At 35.4% G+C, this 18370-nt stretch overlaps 3 protein-coding genes and 1 long non-coding RNA gene across 9 annotated transcripts; 3 read left to right on the top strand and 1 right to left on the bottom strand.

Moving 5' to 3' along the window:
- The first annotated feature begins 1995 nt into the window (after nt 1–1995).
- LOC148770300 (uncharacterized) lies at nt 1996–3066 on the top strand. The gene has a single exon (XM_088819971.1). It carries the CDS (start codon nt 2271–2273, stop codon nt 2901–2903), a length of 633 nt encoding a protein of 210 aa, XP_088676097.1. The 5' UTR covers nt 1996–2270; the 3' UTR covers nt 2904–3066.
- A 62-nt stretch (nt 3067–3128) lies between these two features.
- LOC148770299 (uncharacterized) lies at nt 3129–4714 on the bottom strand. The gene is made up of 3 exons (XR_016031883.1): nt 4396–4714; nt 3535–3939; nt 3129–3420 (listed from the first exon to the last, which is right to left on the bottom strand). It is a non-coding gene; the product is annotated as an uncharacterized LOC148770299 (long non-coding RNA).
- Nucleotides 4715–9437: 4723 nt separating this feature from the next.
- LOC105963491 (histone H2B.3-like) lies at nt 9438–10117 on the top strand. Its single transcript, XM_012987898.2, has one exon. It carries the CDS (start codon nt 9518–9520, stop codon nt 9938–9940), a length of 423 nt encoding a protein of 140 aa, XP_012843352.2. The 5' UTR covers nt 9438–9517; the 3' UTR covers nt 9941–10117.
- Nucleotides 10118–10120: 3 nt separating this feature from the next.
- Nucleotides 10121–13260, top strand: LOC148770298 (uncharacterized). Of its 6 annotated transcripts, XM_088819970.1 has the most exons (4): nt 10132–10263; nt 10859–11038; nt 12086–12230; nt 12314–12453. In XM_088819970.1, exons 1-4 carry the CDS (start codon nt 10258–10260, stop codon nt 12331–12333), a joined length of 351 nt encoding a protein of 116 aa, XP_088676096.1. In that variant the 5' UTR covers nt 10132–10257; the 3' UTR covers nt 12334–12453. The 6 variants fall into 6 exon arrangements, with proteins under 6 accessions (XP_088676091.1, XP_088676092.1, XP_088676096.1 ...); XM_088819965.1 differs by having other exon boundaries at nt 10121–10259; nt 10859–12230; nt 12314–13260; XM_088819966.1 differs by having other exon boundaries at nt 10126–10263; nt 10859–12230; nt 12314–13260.
- The last annotated feature ends 5110 nt before the right edge of the window (nt 13261–18370 follow it).

Here is an 18370-nt window from a genome sequence, read left to right as displayed (position 1 = left end):
TACTTTACAAAACCAAACTTTTAATTTCAAATATTATAAAGCATTACATTTTAAATTATTAAAAAAAAAAAAAAAAAAAAAAAACACACAAATAAGGGGTTTAAAAGTGGCCACAAAACAAAATTGAAATTGAAGAGGACATTTGTCACTCATTCATCAAATATTATTAACTTTACATCAAAAGAGAATACAAATGAAAACCCACTAACCTAGTTAGATTTGGACCGTGGACTTTGTCTTTTAGGTTGGTGATCAATTAGTGGTGGAATGTATGAACTAGTACAATTTGCCCCCCATTCAATACATTGAAAAGACCACGCACTCCTATGGGGTTATTTTGGGAAATTCCAACATAATTTCGGTGTGAAAATAAATAAATAAGTTTATTAGTTGTTTTTATTACTTTGTTAATTGGTTGAGTCTATGTAATGATCATGTAGTATAATTATTACCTTTTATTAATGCAAGCATTTTAGACTCGTTAGTATACCAAAATGTTATATTACTTTTTTGTGGGCAAATTTAGACTGGATGGCATGTTTTAATAGGAAAATCGGATGTCATATGATGATTGATACGTGGATAATTTAAATAAAAATATAATTAAGATTCTAATAATTGAAAAAAAAAACAAAAAAAAAAACCAGCATAGTCCATAACCCCTCTTACTCTAATTATAATTAGCGTGATTTATTAAGAGTTGAGACCTAAAAGTACCACATGTCAAAAATAAGTGAAACCCGATTTATATTAAATATCGGCTGATCCCTCAGAATTTAATCTCTACTTCCTTTAATCAAACTTGTGGGTTTCTACCTTTTTAGACATCCTATTCTATTATGGTAATTTCACATTCATTGGTACTAACAAATTACATTAATTGAATTGGCATAATATGGGTAATTTTTGAGAAGTTTCTCAACACTAAAATTTGTACATATAAGGATACTTATATACTTTTTTTTTCATTTCATGCAATTTTCGCGACACGGTATGCACTTATTAGTCTCAATATGTGCAAAAAAGAGCAATGACCGCATCACAAAGCAAACTAAACTCGAGTAATTAGATGTAACATTGGGTGAATTTCAACAGTAGATCTACATATAATCACATACACTAATATTGTATGTGTACTTAATGGATAATTATTTAATCTAATCTACGGTTGAAATACATTCAGCGTATATAACCAGGTGTAGCATCTAACTCCCCAACTAAGCTCTCAAATTTAATTATATAACTAATGGAGCTTCCATTTTGAGAGCTTAGATAGCGGACCTCTCAAACTAAGCTCCGATTTTGAGGGTTTAGTTAGCAGAAACTGCAACCCCGTGTTTTACAAGGACTTTTTGCAATTAAAAAAAAACATATTTATAGCAATATATTTCTATGTTGAGGCAATTTCACCAACTTCCCCATACATGTGCTAGCAAGAAAAGAATTGAAGTGTACACCGCGAATTAAAATTACATATATCATATATAATATATATATTTTGTCAACCCTCATTAGGAGAGTCGGTACCTAGCATTTACCAATAAGATAATGGTCTAGGGTTTGAGTTCCCTTCTCCAACTTGAATTTACTCAAAATATATATATATATATATATATATATATATATATATATATATATATATATATATATATATATATATATTTGGTAATTATTTATAAAGCCATTATAATATTTTATTTTATTTTTCCTATCCTACAATTAGTCAAAATCAAATGTGAAAAGAAAGTGAGTGGGGAGATGATGCTGATGTAGAAGCATTGATTGGTCCATTTGGCCCTGAGTTGCTGACAGCCTCAAGTCAAAACTATTAAGTGGGAGAAAAACTTTATTTTTTTTATTTTTTTTTTCTTGCATGAAATTTTTTTTTAATAAAAACACCAAAGTCATAATATATATATATGATATATACGAATTAGGCAATTATAGCAGCAGCACCACCACCTACAAAACCACTATCTAATAATTCTATCCCATTAGACACGTTCACAAATTTGCACAATTTATAATGATTAATAATATAATTGTATAATTGTATAATTGTATTGTACTTTCAATCAAGAAGCATCTAGAAAGCCATGCAACTTTTGGCAAATTAAAGGTTTTCCACTCCTATAAATAGGGCTCATAGTTTAGTGATGTTCTTCATGACTTATAATAAGTAACACTTTATATATTAATATCAAAAACAATTAGGTGTGTTTTGATCATAATAATTTTATTTTAATTTGTTGTTTTCGGAGATTTCGAAAATGGCGAAGGTTGTGGGTGCAACATTATTCTTGGTAATTATGTTGTTTGTGGACCTTGCCTTGGGTGCTAGGCTGCTCGCCGGTAACAAGGTTGCTAAAGGAGGAGGAGGTGGTGGTGGTGGTGGTGGCGGTGGCGGTGGCGGTGGAGGTTCGGCGCTTGGTTCGGGTTCAGGGTCGGGTTATGGGTCTGGGAGTGGGTCCGGGTATGGAGCTTCTGATGAGGGGGGTTATTATGAGAATGGTGGTGGAGGGGGAGGGAGTGGGGGAGGTGGTGGTGGTGGAGGAGGTTCTGCTAGTGGTTCTGGGTCAGGATACGGGTCCGGATATGGGTCGGGATATGGGTCGGGGTACGGTTCCGGTGGAGGTGGAGGACAGGGTGGAGGTGGTAGAGGAGGAGGTGGTGGCGGTGGCACGGCAAATGGGTCGGGAAGCGGTTCGGGATATGGAAGTGGTAGTGGGTCCGGATACGGAAGTGGAGGTGGAAAGGGTGGAGGTGGTGGTGGTGGCGGCGGTGGTGGTGGTGGTGGTGGAGGTGGAGGAGGAGGTGGTTCGGGAAATGGGTCCGGTTATGGAAGTGGATCCGGGTATGGGTCAGGATATGGTGGTGGATATGGGGGGTGGGACAATCCATGATGAGGTGATGGAGATATATATATATATATATATGGACATGAAACTTTTGAATTTTGTTTGCACATATATATATACTTGCAATAAAATTACATAATGAATTCACCCATGTAACTTTTACATGTATCATTTTCCACATATTATATGAAATAATAAATATTAGTTATTCCCTGTTTTGTATGATGAGATCATGAGAATTATTTCACACGTGTGTAAAATAGATTGCTATTGTATACATCAATGATTTTTTTTTGTCACAAACATTGAGTTGTCGAAAACACTTGCGTATCGATCCTATATCGATCTCTACGTTTTTTCATGCCTAAACTTTACACAATCAAAACTACTATACATTCAGCGAAACTCAAATCTGGCATATAATAGTTCCACCGTAAGTCGTAAAACCAAAAAAAAAAAAAAAAAGAAGTGGACTAATTTTCAAGAGCAGTTACCAATTATGCCGATCGAACGATTGTAACAAGTACGGGGACTACTAACTATAGAAACTTTACGCGATATCCTACAATAAGATGCAGTGTGTTAAGGAAATTAAATAAAATGGTTTTTCCCTATATGATCACAAAACGAAAAATCTTATTGTAGATTTCTAGTATAGATAAGTAGGCGTACGTACCTAACGACGACTCCACCCTTGCCAAGTATTGAACCACAACCGGAATAGTATTGACCTCGATAAAACTAATAATAACGGATAAACAGCAGGTCGTCTTAATTAATGGTTTCAAATTATCTCGAAAAAGATTATTAAAAAAAAAAAAAAAACATTTTTAGTTAGCTCATCCAGCAATGTAGGGAGAGAATAGAATCAGCTGCATCTATTATTTGATCGATTGTTCCTCCGACCAATACAATCCTATCTTCCGTGCCGGGAAAATACTTAGAGGGGCAAGACAACAGAACGTGCGCTCCTCATTGTGACTTGATTTTGTTTATTGTTGAGCCGTTTTTTTTCCTATTATAAAACGGGCTTCATTCCTTGGTAAAAGGAATCTGAGGCGAGTGTCTTTCTCTTCATCGCCTATCGAAAACAAAGAGAAACTTTTACAAATAGAAAGAAATATACATATATATACACACACACAAGGTATCAAAGGAGTGGACAGTTTTTTTCATGTATACTCAATTGCCACTCAAACAAGTTTCGAATCGACATGATATTCGACATATAATTTACGAGAACAAAAACTCAAGGAATTCCAATTCCTGTTCCAAATTTTCTCGTATCGACTTCACAAGTGTCATAATCAAGATTAGGACAGACAAGCTCTCGATTTTACACAAAAAACAAACAGCGATAATAGTGAAAACGCACAACAAAATTCTCTCTCTCTATCACAAGTATAAGAATCAACAGGGTTTAACCACGGAAAAAAGTTGTAATGTCACATTTGAACTTTGTTTGCCAACAAAGCAGAATCCAGCGCCAAAACATACCCACGGTTCCACAAATGCGTCGAGAAAAAAACGGAAATACCTGGCGGCAAAGCAGATTTGCGAGGCAACGATTGGTTGCGCTGAACCTCAGGCGGTGGCGGTGTGCGGGGCACAGATTCACTTCCTTCCGCTGCCATGTTTAGTGTACGTTTGTATTTTTAGCTTACATATACAAATCTAGAGAATGTCAGAGAGAGAGAGAGAGAATGTCGGAGCATTTGAAAATTTTAGAGGGAGAGAGACTGAAGTTGAAGTAGAAGAAAATTTGGTGTGATTTTTATGTATGTATTGTTATATGTGAGGTATATTGCGAAATGCAATTTGGATAAGTTTTATGAATGGAAAAAGAAGTCGAGGCAAGAGTTAGATTATTTTTCTGGTAGATATTATTGGTGCCTATAAGTGCTAATGGTTCTAGCTCAATTGTCCCAAAGATACAATGACTTGTGGGTATTCGAGTTTGTAGCACAACAAGGCTCGAAGTACAGCCGAACTAAATGAGAACTTTGGATTTTCTGGACACAAAGAATTGGACTTGATAGTTGTAACAATATGCAATGAGATGCTATGAAAAGTGAATTCAATTTATGTATTGAATTTAACGTGATAAAATGAATTAATGATTTATTCAAATGGTGGATTTTGAAATCTATTTATAGATCTTCAAAGGTTTGACCATAAGTCACAACTGAGGAAAATAATTTCATGAAAATGTATTGCACTTTTTTTCATTAATTAAACATCTATTCATTTGATAGGTGCTCAAACACCCTCATTTTTTTCAATAGTGTCATTTCACTTATTCATTTTCCATATATTATATTACTCCCTCCGTTCCCAATAGTCGTTTTTAGCTTTGCACATGGATTAAGGATTCCATTAAATGTGTCTTGATTTTATGAAAAATATATACGTATAGACTAATATCACCTTATTTTATAATTAATAAGAGAGATAAATGAATTAAAAAAGGGTATTAGAAAGAGTTAATAAGGGCATAAACTGAAAATTAAGTAATTAATGCAGTATTGAAAATCTAAAGTGACAGATAATATGAAACAAAATATTTTTTAAAAAGAGACAGTTATTATGGAACAGAGGGAGTAAGTGATTTTATTAATTTCTCATTCATTAAAATTAATTTTGGTAAACTAAATTTAATCCACTTAAATAATCAACCAAAATTGAATCTAACACTCAAAAATTCCAACATGCATTGGCAAAATAGATACATTCCAGTGTATGTATATGTAGAGAGAGGCTACGCATAACTGAAAATGGAGGAGGTGGTTTGAAGAGTGCTAAGCTGTTTGGGAAGGCTTGAGCAGTTGAGAGCTGGAAATGACGATGCTACACCGGGTTTACTATAACCAGACACCCTAATTGATAAGATTCTCACTTCGGATTCAGTTATAGTCCATGGGATTTTAGAAATATAATTATAGAATGAATTAAAGACACATGTCAGGAAAAGAGGCTACCCTGTGAAAATCACCGAGTGTAGCATCGCATGCCCCGAGTTGAGCTTTTTAATGAGTTTTTTTTTCCCCAAATTATTTGTCGTTTTATATTTCAATGAAGTATTAATTTCAATTTTGCCATGTATCAATTACTAATTCCTTAATTAGTTAGGTGATCAATGATTAATGAAAAGGGTAAATTAGTAATTTCCCAATACAATCTATGAATATTTATTGAGTTCTTTAATATGTAAGCAACAACAAAAACATCATATAATATGGGACGGATGTAGTACAAGAGTAGTAATTAAATTAACGAGTCTCACTAAAAATGATTAGTTGATTTAAGGACACAGTGTAGTACAATCTGATGGGCGGAACTGAAATTCGATTTTCGTGCTACGAATTCTTATAATTTCTAACATTACCAAGAATAGGAAACAACAAACACATCCAATTTAATATTTATTGCTTGTTTTTGTGACGGTGGTTACCCACTCGTTGACTCTTGTTCCGTTTCTTTCGTTTAATGGTCTTCATCATTTTTCTTATTAAAAAAATGTCAAACACGCATAATTACGAAAGAAAGAAAAGTTAATGTCAAAGAGAACTCCGACATAGCAAATTAGGAAACCTTAACAATAATTACAATTGTGCAAAGTGGAGTATCGTATGTTCGAACCTACTCGGCATTCTGGAATATATGATTTATCATGTATGACAAATCGTCCTAGTTGTTTTAGCCACAAAAGTTTGCTCATAGTATGTATAGATTGTGACTGCATCATATTTACTTCGTAAACGAACCAAACGAAATTTCTTATGCTCTCAGACTTAGTCGGACGAAGTTTGGACAGTTAGTTTTTTTTTTTTTTTTAAATAACAATTGTTGATATAATTTGAATCCATTTTAATATGAGCTTGATCCAATTTTACCCACTTTTAGCTTGGATTGATCCAAATAATTTAGAGTGGTGCTATTTCCACCTCAAAGATATCTCAATTCACCACCAAATATATATAAAATGTCTTAAATACTCCTCAAATTTATAATCTACCATTCGCTTAATCATCATGTGGTCTAAGTTATTTCTATTTCTATTTTATTTTTTAATTTTATTAATATTTTTATTTTTTAATTTTTTTTTTTATTTTTTTTTTGCAATGAAATATTTATTACAATATATTTAAACTTCCATATAACCTACAGATTATGTAATTTTTTAATAGGACACGAAATAATATTAAGTCAAATTGGCCAATTCTGGAGAAAGTTCAGAACCTTCCATACTAACACTCTTAATCTATTTCTCCAAGAACATAAATTCTTCTTCTGTTAACTTTGGGAAATGTTTTTCTCCCACGAAAGTATTATTCGCTTAAGGTGGAGAGGGTGACATTTTGCGGTAAAGATTCCAGTGAAAATGGTGGGACTTTTTTTTATAAATATTTTAATTAGTTTAGCTGTGGACGGTTTATAAATTTGTAAAAAGTATAGGTGAAAAAATAATAAAGGAGTAAAGTGGAAAATATATTTAATTTGGTGGAGAAATAAGATATTTTAAGAGTGGAAATAGCAAGTCTCATAATTTATTGGGATTTTTATGCAAAAGTCCCCAACCAAGCATGTGTATTATTCTAGGTTTAGGGGACATATCTCTTTCACCAATAAGCCCATCCCTTTAATATTTATTATAACTAAAAGAAACATTCATGTATATCCCAATATTACCCTCAACCATTTATACCAAATTCTTAATTGTAACCCCAATTTATCAATTTTGTCCATAAAGTCCAATTTTGACCACAAAAATTCAATTTTGACTTTTCTTTGGAGTATAATTTAATATGCTCCAATTTCATCCTTAACTTAGTTTAATCTCAATTTGACCCCAAATTTCACAAATTATTAAATTTTGACCCAAAAATATTTGTTTTGTCGCCGGATTCCGTCGTTGACTTTTTTTTTTTTTTTTTTTTTTTTTTTTTTTTTTTTTTTTTTCTTTCTTCCGGATTTTTTCGCTGGTTTCCAGCGTTGACTTTTTTTTTTCTTTTCTTTTCTTCCGGATTTTTTCGCCGGTTTCCGGCGTTGACTTTTTTTAGTGTTTTTTTAAGTTTTTTTTTTTTTTTTTGGTTTGTTTTGTTTTTCCACGTCCGCCGCTAAACGTTGACCGTAATTGTACTGTCACTGACAGTAAATTAACGTAATTATACTGTCAATGATAGTTAATTAACGTAATTGTACTGCCGTTGACATTACATTTATGTAATTGTGCTGCCGTTGACAGTAAATTAATGCAATATTATTATTTTTTATTTATTATTATTTTTTTTTATTTTTTTTGATTTGTTGACAAGTCAACGTAATTATATTACTGTCGTTGACAGTAAAATAACTGTAAACACAATAATATTACTGTCAACAACATCAATATTATTATTTTTTTGGGGTTTTTGTTTTGTTTGAGTTATTCACGGAGTAACGTATTAATATTACTGTCTATTATTGTAATATTATTGTAAACACAATAATATTATTGTGGTTGACGGTAATATTACTGTTGTTATAGTAATATCCTGTCAACCACCTCAATATTATTATTTTGTTTGGATTTTTTGTTTGTTTGAGTTATTCACGGAGTAACGTAATAATATTACTGTCTACTATTGTAATATTACTGTTGCTATAGTAATATTACTGTCACTCACAGTAATATTAATTCTTTTGGTTTTTTTTATTATGTTTACATTTGTTGAACGGACAACATAGTAATATTACTTTATTATACAATAATAATGAGTTTTGTTGTGTTAATATTAATGTGCTATAGATTAATATATCAATATCACTGCTGTTTAAACGGAAAAAAAAGTTACAGAAAAAAAAAAAATTTAAAAAGTCAACGCCGGAGACCGGCGTTGACCGCCGGTCAACGCCGGAATCCGGAAAAAAAATCCGGAAGAAAGAAAAAAAATTAAAAAAATTAAAAAAGTCAACGCCGGAATCCGGAAGAAATAAAAAAAAATTAAAAAGTCAACGCCGGAGACCGGCGGGAAAAAAAAAGTTTTTGAAAAAAAAAAATTTTGTGAAAAAAAAAAAGTTTTGGGTCAAAATTGAATAATTTGTGAAATTTGGGGTCAAATTGAAGTTAAATTAAGTTAATGATGAAATTGGAGCATATTAAAGTAAGAGGGGTTATTTAAATCCTTTACAAAAATCTAGATCATGTGTGGACTTATTGGTAAAAGAGATTATTGTCTGGATCTCTTTATGAATAAGTACCCATTGATGGGCTTATTTGTAATATGCCCTAATTTATTTGGTCTTAATTAGTATTTTAATTTAATTTCACAAATAATAAGAGAATACTTAATTAGTATGCTTTTCACAATGTTGAATCTGCACCCTTGATTATCCATCTAAAATCTTTATCCAAGTCCATAATCCCAGCGCCAGAAAAATCCACCAATCAAATTCAAATACAGTATAAACAAATCCCGACCGTCAAAACTTTTAATTCATATCAACGGTCATAAAGCACGATCCGAGACACGAGAAACTGACCAATCAGAAATCACCCCTAATTTGCTATATAAACACACTCTTCCTCTCACACAATTTATTCCTCTTCCTCGCTGAAAACTCAATTCCAAAAATCAAAAATCAAAAATCCAAATACCTTTCTAAATTTATCAGATTCAATGGTGAAGGCAGATAAAAAGCCAGCGGAGAAGAAGCCCGCGGCCGAGAAAGCGCCGGCGGAGAAGCCCAAGGCCGGGAAGAAGCTACCGAAGGAAGCCGGCGGCGCCGCCGCCGGAGAGAAGAAGAAGAAGCGGACGAAGAAGAGCGTTGAGACATACAAGATCTATATATTCAAGGTGCTGAAGCAGGTCCACCCAGACATCGGCGTCTCGAGCAAAGCCATGGGGATAATGAACAGTTTCATCAACGATATATTCGAGAAGCTGGCGCAGGAGTCGGCTCGGCTGGCTAGGTACAACAAGAAGCCGACCATCACTTCTCGCGAGATCCAGACCGCCGTGAGGCTGGTGTTGCCCGGCGAGTTGGCGAAGCACGCCGTCTCTGAAGGAACAAAGGCCGTCACCAAATTCACCAGCTCTTGAAATTGCTGATGTCTTTAGATCTGAAATTAGGGTTTTTGTTTAGAGGGAAGGTTATTGTTTTTTGTTTTTTTCTTTTTGATCTGAAATTTAGTTTCTTATTTTGTTTACCTTTTGAATGTAAAGAACTCTGTTTGCTAGACAATTATCAACCTTAAAATTGCTTTTCATTCATTTTAATCTGTTTCAAAATTCATTTTATTTTCTTTCTCCTTTTCTTCCAGCCCATTTATTGTCCGAACGGCGACGTTCCTTTACTCCCCTCCAATCCACAGCGGCCATTCTCTTCTTTTTGTTTAGAACTTGGGGATGGAAAAGTAATGTGTGTAAGCCAAACGGGTGCTATTTATTCAACTAATTTCACGCTATTGCTCTTTATTAGAAAATAAAATTTCACGATTGGTTGTTGAATTTCTAAAATTTAATACTCTTTTATGTGTGTTTTTGAATTTCAGCTCTCCTTGGATATTTATTTTTACCTATTATTCACTTACTTAGGCATGCTCTATTATGAATATTGTTTTGCAACATCATTCATTCTCTTTGAGATGGCTGTTTCTGTCGTGGGGTTTGCAACATTATTTCGAATCTCGGCTCATTCAGGCTTTGTCTTTCATTTCCCACTTCTAATTATTTTGTTGTGTTGGAGCAGAGTTTGAGTGGTTGCCGATCAGTAAGTTGCATTGCATGGGCTGTCGGTCCCCTTGTTGCTTTTTTTTTTTTTTTGCGTCACTTTTCATTAGCCTTTTTTTTCTCCATCCATTCTTTTGAAAATTGCTTAAGATTTTGAATTTTTTGGTTGAATGTCTTTGTATTCGATGTGTATTAATTATTAATGTTGTTGTTTGTCGTCGTTGGTGCATTTTCTCTTTATGTCCGCCTTTGTGTTGTTATTGATTCACTTGTATTCTTCTTAAGTAGGTGCCGTTCTCAATACGTGGGCAAAAAGCGGTATGGATTCCGTGGAAAACAAAAGGTTGCTTAGAAATGCAAGCGCACGTGCTCGCTATGCCTCCAAAGTTGGTAAAAAGAGGTTGTCTCCATCATCTGCAGACCTTTCAGAGTCATCTGTTGGTTTCACTCGTCCTGCTGCTTTTCCCGGTACATTTACCATCGTTGTGCATTCCTGCTTTATTATTCTGGCACACTAAAAAAAGGTTCTTGACTTTTTTTCTTTTTTTCGTTGCCGATTCTTTATTTTTTGTAATGATCTGTGTTGTTTGTTTGTCCATTACTATTCTATTCCTTGGTCGTTGGTTTCGTTGTTGGAATTTCTGCCCCGCTTTGTCTGTGGTTTTTTTTTTTGCCTCTTCTTTTCATGTGTCGGTGCTTGTACGGTTCCGTTCATTATGACTTCGTTATTTTATTCTTCTTTCGGAGAGTCGTGGTGCTTTATTAGATGTCGTGCTATATATGTTTCCTCATGTCTGCTCGTTCAATATTTTTTTTTGGATACTTTTTCCTGATTTATCTATATATTGTTTATATATATGTGTATACATATTTTGCTTATTTTTTAGTTACCTTTTGTATTGTTCTATTTTTGCGTGCTGCTCTGCATCTTTCTCTTTGTTTGCTCGAACCAATTTTCATTTACTATGTCTCCATTGCACTTGAATTACATAAAGATAATTCGTCATCACCAAAAAATCATCAATGGGCATTAGGTATTTCAGTAAATCCTTGCCAAACGAGTCGACAGCTATCTACTCCATAATAAAGTTCTTTTCGAAAATCCAGTAAAAGGGCTTCTTCGGCACAAATATACAGCAAATTCTTGATAAATTAATAATACGAAATGATTTATTTTATTATTTCATATTTGACAGAGTAAATTTATTTTCCAATATTTTTCATATTTTTACAAATTTTTCAACAAATAGATGGTTTTTCTTTCCAACTGATTACTTATTTATACCCTATATTACTATAGATATTTGTCATATACAATGAATTAGGTAGATCTCACAATAAATATTTCACGCTATATTTTCGTGTTAATTTTTTTTACATGTGTTATAGTTTCCTTGCTGTGAGCATCTTCTTTAACCTATACATACGTGGCTTTCGTACCTGCATCCTGCTGCAACAACCATTACATTCTTTATCTGTTGCCATATGGGGTTTACTATGGATATGCGCAAAAAGGCTCGTGCACGATATGCAACTATGGATATGCGCAAAAAGGCTGGTATTGTCGCTAGGAATTCAGACACCCATGCTGTTCTTCGTTCACAATATTGTACTGCTACTGTGGGGGAGACATCATACTCGAGTTCTTCTGTTTCCCCAGGTGCTTTCATTTGTATGTCTCTGACAAAAAGTTTTTTACATATAATGTTCGCTTACTTGTGTTATTTATTTGATTTTTTGCAGCTGTCTGTGTCTTTGGTTGATGGTTGCTCAACAACCTCCACTGTTCATGTTGTTGTTGACCAGTTTCGTTCACTTCAATCACTTTCTCATTCCCCTTGGTATTTGCCTAGGCAGCAGGTGTGTGAGTTTTGTGGTGCCTTTCGTTTCTATCGAGAGGTGGCTGGTTTTTGTTGTGCCAGTGGTCAAATTTCTCTCCCCAGGACGTTACATTGTCCTTTGATGTGGTTCTTATTCACTGATGTGCATGATGACATTGCGATAGAGTTCAGGCGGAGGGTTAGATCGTACAATAATGCTTTTGCTTTTACATCCGCTGGCATGAAGGTTGACGAAGGTTCTTGGTTGGCAAGGGCTGGAATATATGCCTTCAAGGTTCATGGTCAGGTCTCACATATTCTTAATGCAATTGACGGTTCTGCGAATCTAACGGATATGCTACAGCTGTTTTTCCTAGATACAGCAGAAAATTTATCTATTGACATGCTGAAGAAGAAGGATTTTCGTCGTGATATAATGGCACTAATTATTGAGGTTCTAGCGAATAATCCATACGCAACCTTTTTTAAGCGACTTGGCTCTTGGGAAGATATTTCGGATGCTTATATTGTTTTAAGATCCAACTCCGTTTTAGATCAAATAAATTGCAATATTCCTACTGCTGATCAGGTTGCTGCTGTGTGGAAGGATGGAGGCGATTCCACTGGGTTGGAGCGGGATATTCGGGTTTTTACACATGCAGGTCAGAGTCGTAAAATTAGCTACTATTACGGTTTGTACGATCCATTGCAATATCCCCTTTTGTTTACTCATGGCGAGTGTTGGGTGCTAAATACCCACACGCAAGTGCACGTATCGCAAACAAGTAGTAAAGTAGACTCGTGAGAGTCGGATGTCGATCCCACAGGGAATACGCAAATTATTTAATCCTAAGTACCAAATTCTAACAATTATGATTTTTATCCAGCCTACGCAAAGTTGTCAAATTTAATCAACTAAATAATTAAACTAATTACGAAAGCAAATAAACACGAGAAGATATCAAAATAAACGGACCTAGGATTTTATCTTCCCCCTATGCAAGAATTGCTCACCCAAAACCCCTCAATTATGAAATATATGATTCATGATTATTAACCCGAGACACTAATTTACTCATAACCCGCTGTCGCGTGTATTATGAGCCTATTATTCATAAACGGTTCACTATATGTCTATGCAAACAAATTATGAATAAAGCATTAACTAACAAGTCTCGTAAATGGCTACCTAAGGTGATATCTATATGTCTACGACACCACATGCAATTGACACACTCATCCGGTGAAAACTACTCGAAGGTTCTTCTAATTACCGTCTAATTATCAAAATAGCTCTGTCGAGTCAATCCCAATAATCACAGATAAAGCACATAAATTGATCAAGTTCATGCACTAACAATCATAACAAGTAGAAGAAATAATCATAAAATCATAATTGCATAATCTCAAGAAAAAGGGTTCGCAATCCCTACATAGGGTTCCAACAAAATCCTAGATTAAAAACTTAGCTACGCATAATGAAAAACATAATAAAAGTAATAAAAGTCATAGATTAAGAAAAGATATGTGAAAGAAGAATTATGATGAAGAGTTGTCAATTCTCCGTCTTCGATTCTTCGTTCTCTCGCTCCTCTCGCTCCAAGGTTGTGTCGAAAGTCCTTTGATTCGTGCTTGGTTTGGGCTTAAATAGATGTCCCAACTTGGTAGATGATTTTAGGTTTCCTTGTGTGTTTAAAAGTCCAAAATTGTCTCCAGCGTGATTTGGCACGGCCGCGCGAAAATCAGTGCAATTCTCGCACGGTCGCGCGAGAATCGCCAAACCTTCTGCCCAAATTCAGCATTTGGCACGGCCGTGCCAAAAATAGGCTAATTTTGGCACGGCCGTGCGGGCCTGTTTTCAGCCAATTTTCAGCATATTTTTGATTATTTCACTTTTGGCCCATATTTTCTCCAAATTTGCAGTTTTGACCCCAAACTTTTCCAATTCTTCAATTTATACCTAAAATGCAATAAATCAACTTTTTAAGCACCAATTATCATTAAATCACACCAAAAACTCAAATAAAAAGATATGATAAAGTGTAAAAATATACACTTAACACACCCCCAAACTTGATCTTTTGGTTGTCCTCAAGCAAAAACTAGCAACTTTCACAGCAACACTCTCAACAAATGCCTCTCATCACATAGATTAATGGTCAACTTTCATTTTTTTCAGAACTTGCAATTATCATGAAAATTCTCAAAAATTTACAAGCTCGTAATTCAAAGATGCGTATTCACTCACCATTGCTAAAAACCACAAACCATGCTATCGCTTCAAGTATCCCATATTTGTACATTAAAAATTGAGAAAATTTATACTTACATATTAATATTCAACTCCAAATACTCACCAAATTTCTTTACTCGGCTATTATCAAATAATTGAGCTATTGGGATTATTGGGACTTTTTGGCTTTCAAATGTTGGGCTTTTTGGTTCGAGGTAGGAGATATGGGTATAGGTGGCTATGCTTCTTGAATTGAGATGATTACGCCAAATTTTGATAGATAGGCGTTTGAAACAATGAATTCACCTCTAAGGACTTTAATAAACTCGACTCTTAAGAGTTCAAAAGTCTCCACTTTTGCTCTTAAGACAATGGATCGAGCTTTCAAAACAATTCAACAACTAGTCCTTACTTCCCCTTCTAGTCCCTCCTTCTTCTTTCTCTTTTTTTTTTTTTTTTATTATTATTATTTTTTTTTATATTTCTTTTTTTTTTTTTTTTTCGAAGAAGAAGAAGGACCTTAAAAAAAATTCGACCGAACTCCAAGGGTTAATTTTTCAAAAATCTCCACTTATTCTACCTTATACACATTGGCTAAAAGAAAGAACACCGTTTCTCCAAGGCTCAATCAAGGTTCGAATGATAAATATTTAAAGGTAGGCTTGAAAGGCTCAAACGGTTCAAAGATGGCCCAAATCACTTCCCAAATTGCTCAACAATTTAATATTTCACTTTGTAAATTCATAAGACAAGTTCTAAAACCGAATAGCATATGATACAACATAAATTAACTCAAATTTTAAAACACAAAACTTTCAACCAAAGCAACGCATAATTCGAGATTCCTAACAATGACTCCTTCTTACGACACTTTGAATCAAAAGCTCACCAAAATTCGATGAAAATCAAGATAAAACAAGCAATTTCATCATTAAACATCGACCATCTTTCATCATCATGATTCATCGAAGCATTTATCTCAAGCAATTTTTTTTTTTTTTTCGAAAGAAATAACAAAAATAAAATAACTCAAATAAGACAAACTTAAGGCATGCAAACTAAAAAATTAAAGCACATAAAAACAAGTAATTTTCCACCCCCAAACTTAAAATTTACATTGCCCTCAATGTAATTAACACGAAGTTTAAGGATAGAATACACCTGAATAAGTCGTCTTGGCCGTCTCCGGTTTTCTCTCCACCCTCGCCTTTATTACGCTTCTGTTGAGTTTCACACGGCCGTATGAGATTTTGAACTATTTTCCGCACGGCCGTGCGATTTGCTAAAATTGGGCAGTAGCTTCCAGATTTTTCACACGGCCGTGTGAAATTAAGCCTTGTTTTGGGACGGCCGTATGCGCTGCAAATTTGCGATTTTTGGTCCTAAAAATTAAAAACATGTTTAATTTATTAGCTTGCATGCTTATAAAATAAATAAACAAAATAAAACAAGAAAAATAAATAATAAAAAAAACGAAAATCTCGGGTTGCCTCCCGAGAAGCGCTAAGTTTATAGTCTTCAGCCAGACTTTGTTCATGCTCTTCAATTCCTTAGCTTTTGAACCCATCTCCTTACTTCCTTTTGGAGAAAGTCTTGAATAAATGGGTTGATTCGATTCCTCTTTCGACTGGTTCGCTTAGGAATTCCCTTTAATTTATTCTTCTTGATGTCATGAGGCGTGCCATCATCGTCTTTTATCACGTTGTTTTGAGTAGGTGTTGTAACCAACTCAACCTTTTTCTTTTGTTCTCCTACATGCACATTAGTATCCACAAAACAATTTAAATCATGTAATTTAACAGGAAAAAGTTTAGAATCACTTACCTCATCAAGAAGATAACATCCATTAGCCGTAATAGGCTTTTCATCCACCCGGTACACCTTGAAGATCACTGTTTCTTCCCCCACACTCATTCTTAGCTCTCTCTTTCCTACATCAATAATTGACCTACCGGTTGCTAAGAAGGGGCGTCCTAAGATAAGGGGAATATTTTCATCTTCCTCTATGTCTAGTACTAGAAAATCGGCCGGGAGTATAAACTTATCTACCTTGACCAATACATCCTCCACTATACCTAAAGGGTGAGTAAAAGATCTATCGGCTAGCTGCAAGGTCACGGAAGTGGGCTTAATTTCTCCTAAATTCAATTTCTCATAAATTGATAAAGGCATTAAATTTACGCTCGCCCCTTGATCACACAATGCCCGCCCAAAATACCTAGTACCTATTGTGCATGGAATGGTACAACTCCCCGGATCTCTAAGTTTCGGTGGAATTTTATTTGCAAGGATAGCACTACTTTGCTCATTTAAGTCTATTATTGTTGCACACTCCGGAAGCCTCATCTTCTTCGATACAAGTTCTTTTATAAACTTAACCCAATTTGGCATATTCTTAAGTGCCTCAACAAAAGGAATATTAACATACAACTTTTTAAGATAATCCAAAAATAACTGAAATTGCATATCAAGCTTAGAGTTTTTAAGACGTTGAGGGAAGGGTACCTCGGGAGTAGGTTCACTTACTGTGATCTTTGTGTGGCTTGGCCCGACCTCGGTTTTTTACTTGGGCTCCTCTGCAATAGACGGTGATGCTACGGACTTTTTATGACCTTCCTCTAATTGCCTCCCATTTCGCAAACTTACTGCATTGCACTGCTCGATGTTGCTCTTTCGAGGATCTTCCGTATTCGACGGCAGTGCTCCCAATGGTCTCGCGTTTAGTTGGGTTGCAAGTTGACCCATCTGTGTTTCCAAATTTCGGATGGCGGCTTGAGTGGTTGTCATAAATTGCGCCAAGATATTTGCGAGATCTCCACCTTGAGGTTGAGCTTGAGGCGGATTTTGGAATCCGGGAGCTGGCCTTTGTCCTTGCTGATTTCCTCCCCATCCAAAGTTGGGGTGATCTTTCCATCCCGGATTATAAGTGTTGGAGTACGGGTTCCTCTGTTGTCGGTTGGTGTCATTCACGTAATTTAGAGACTCCGTTTTTTCTAAGCACTGCTTAGGACCGTTGATTGCGTGGACTTGCTGAGTCTGCAAAGCTGCTACTTGCTTTGATAGCTTTTCTAACTGGGCGGTGATTGCGGTGACCCCGTCTAACTCTAAAATTCCTCCCGTCTTATTGGCTCCGCTATTTGACCGGTCCGATGCCCGCATGTATTTGTTCCTTGCGATCCGCTCCAAAAGTTCGTAAGCTTCGTCATACGTCAAGCTCATGTACATACCGCCAGCTGCTGAATCGAGCACCGTTCTCGAATTATCTTGCAATCCATCATAAAATATTTGAAGTTGCCGCCACTCTTGAAGTCCGTGATTCGGGCACCTCCGAATTAATTGTTTGAACCGCTCCCACGTCTCGAATAGCGCTTCACCGGCTTCTTGCATGAAATTTTGTATTTCTCTCCGGATTCTCTCAGTTTTTGTTGGGGAGTTGTAGGTGTTCATGAAGATTTGTGCTAATTGGGGCCAAGACGAGATGGAGTGCGGTGCGCGAGTTTGTAACCATTCTCGGGCTGCTCCTTGTAAAGAGTGCTTGAACAGGCGGAGTTGCAGTGCTTCGGGCGATACTCCGTTCATCTTGTGCAAGTCGCACGTCTCGAGAAAATTGACCAAGTGGAGATGTGGATCTTCGTGAGCTAATCCGCTGAACAACCCATTATTTTGGAGCATAGTAAGGAGTCCCGCTCGAATTTCGAAATTGTTGGCTTCAATGGGGGGCTGCTGGATGCTTGATTGAAACCCATT

Source organism: Erythranthe guttata, chromosome 6, assembly GCF_056151865.1.
Source record: "Erythranthe guttata isolate IM_541 chromosome 6, IM_541, whole genome shotgun sequence".
Classification (NCBI taxonomy): domain Eukaryota; kingdom Viridiplantae; phylum Streptophyta; class Magnoliopsida; order Lamiales; family Phrymaceae; genus Erythranthe; species Erythranthe guttata.
The sequence above is the reverse complement of the archived record's forward strand: the minus strand, read 5'-3'. Positions and strand labels throughout refer to the sequence as shown.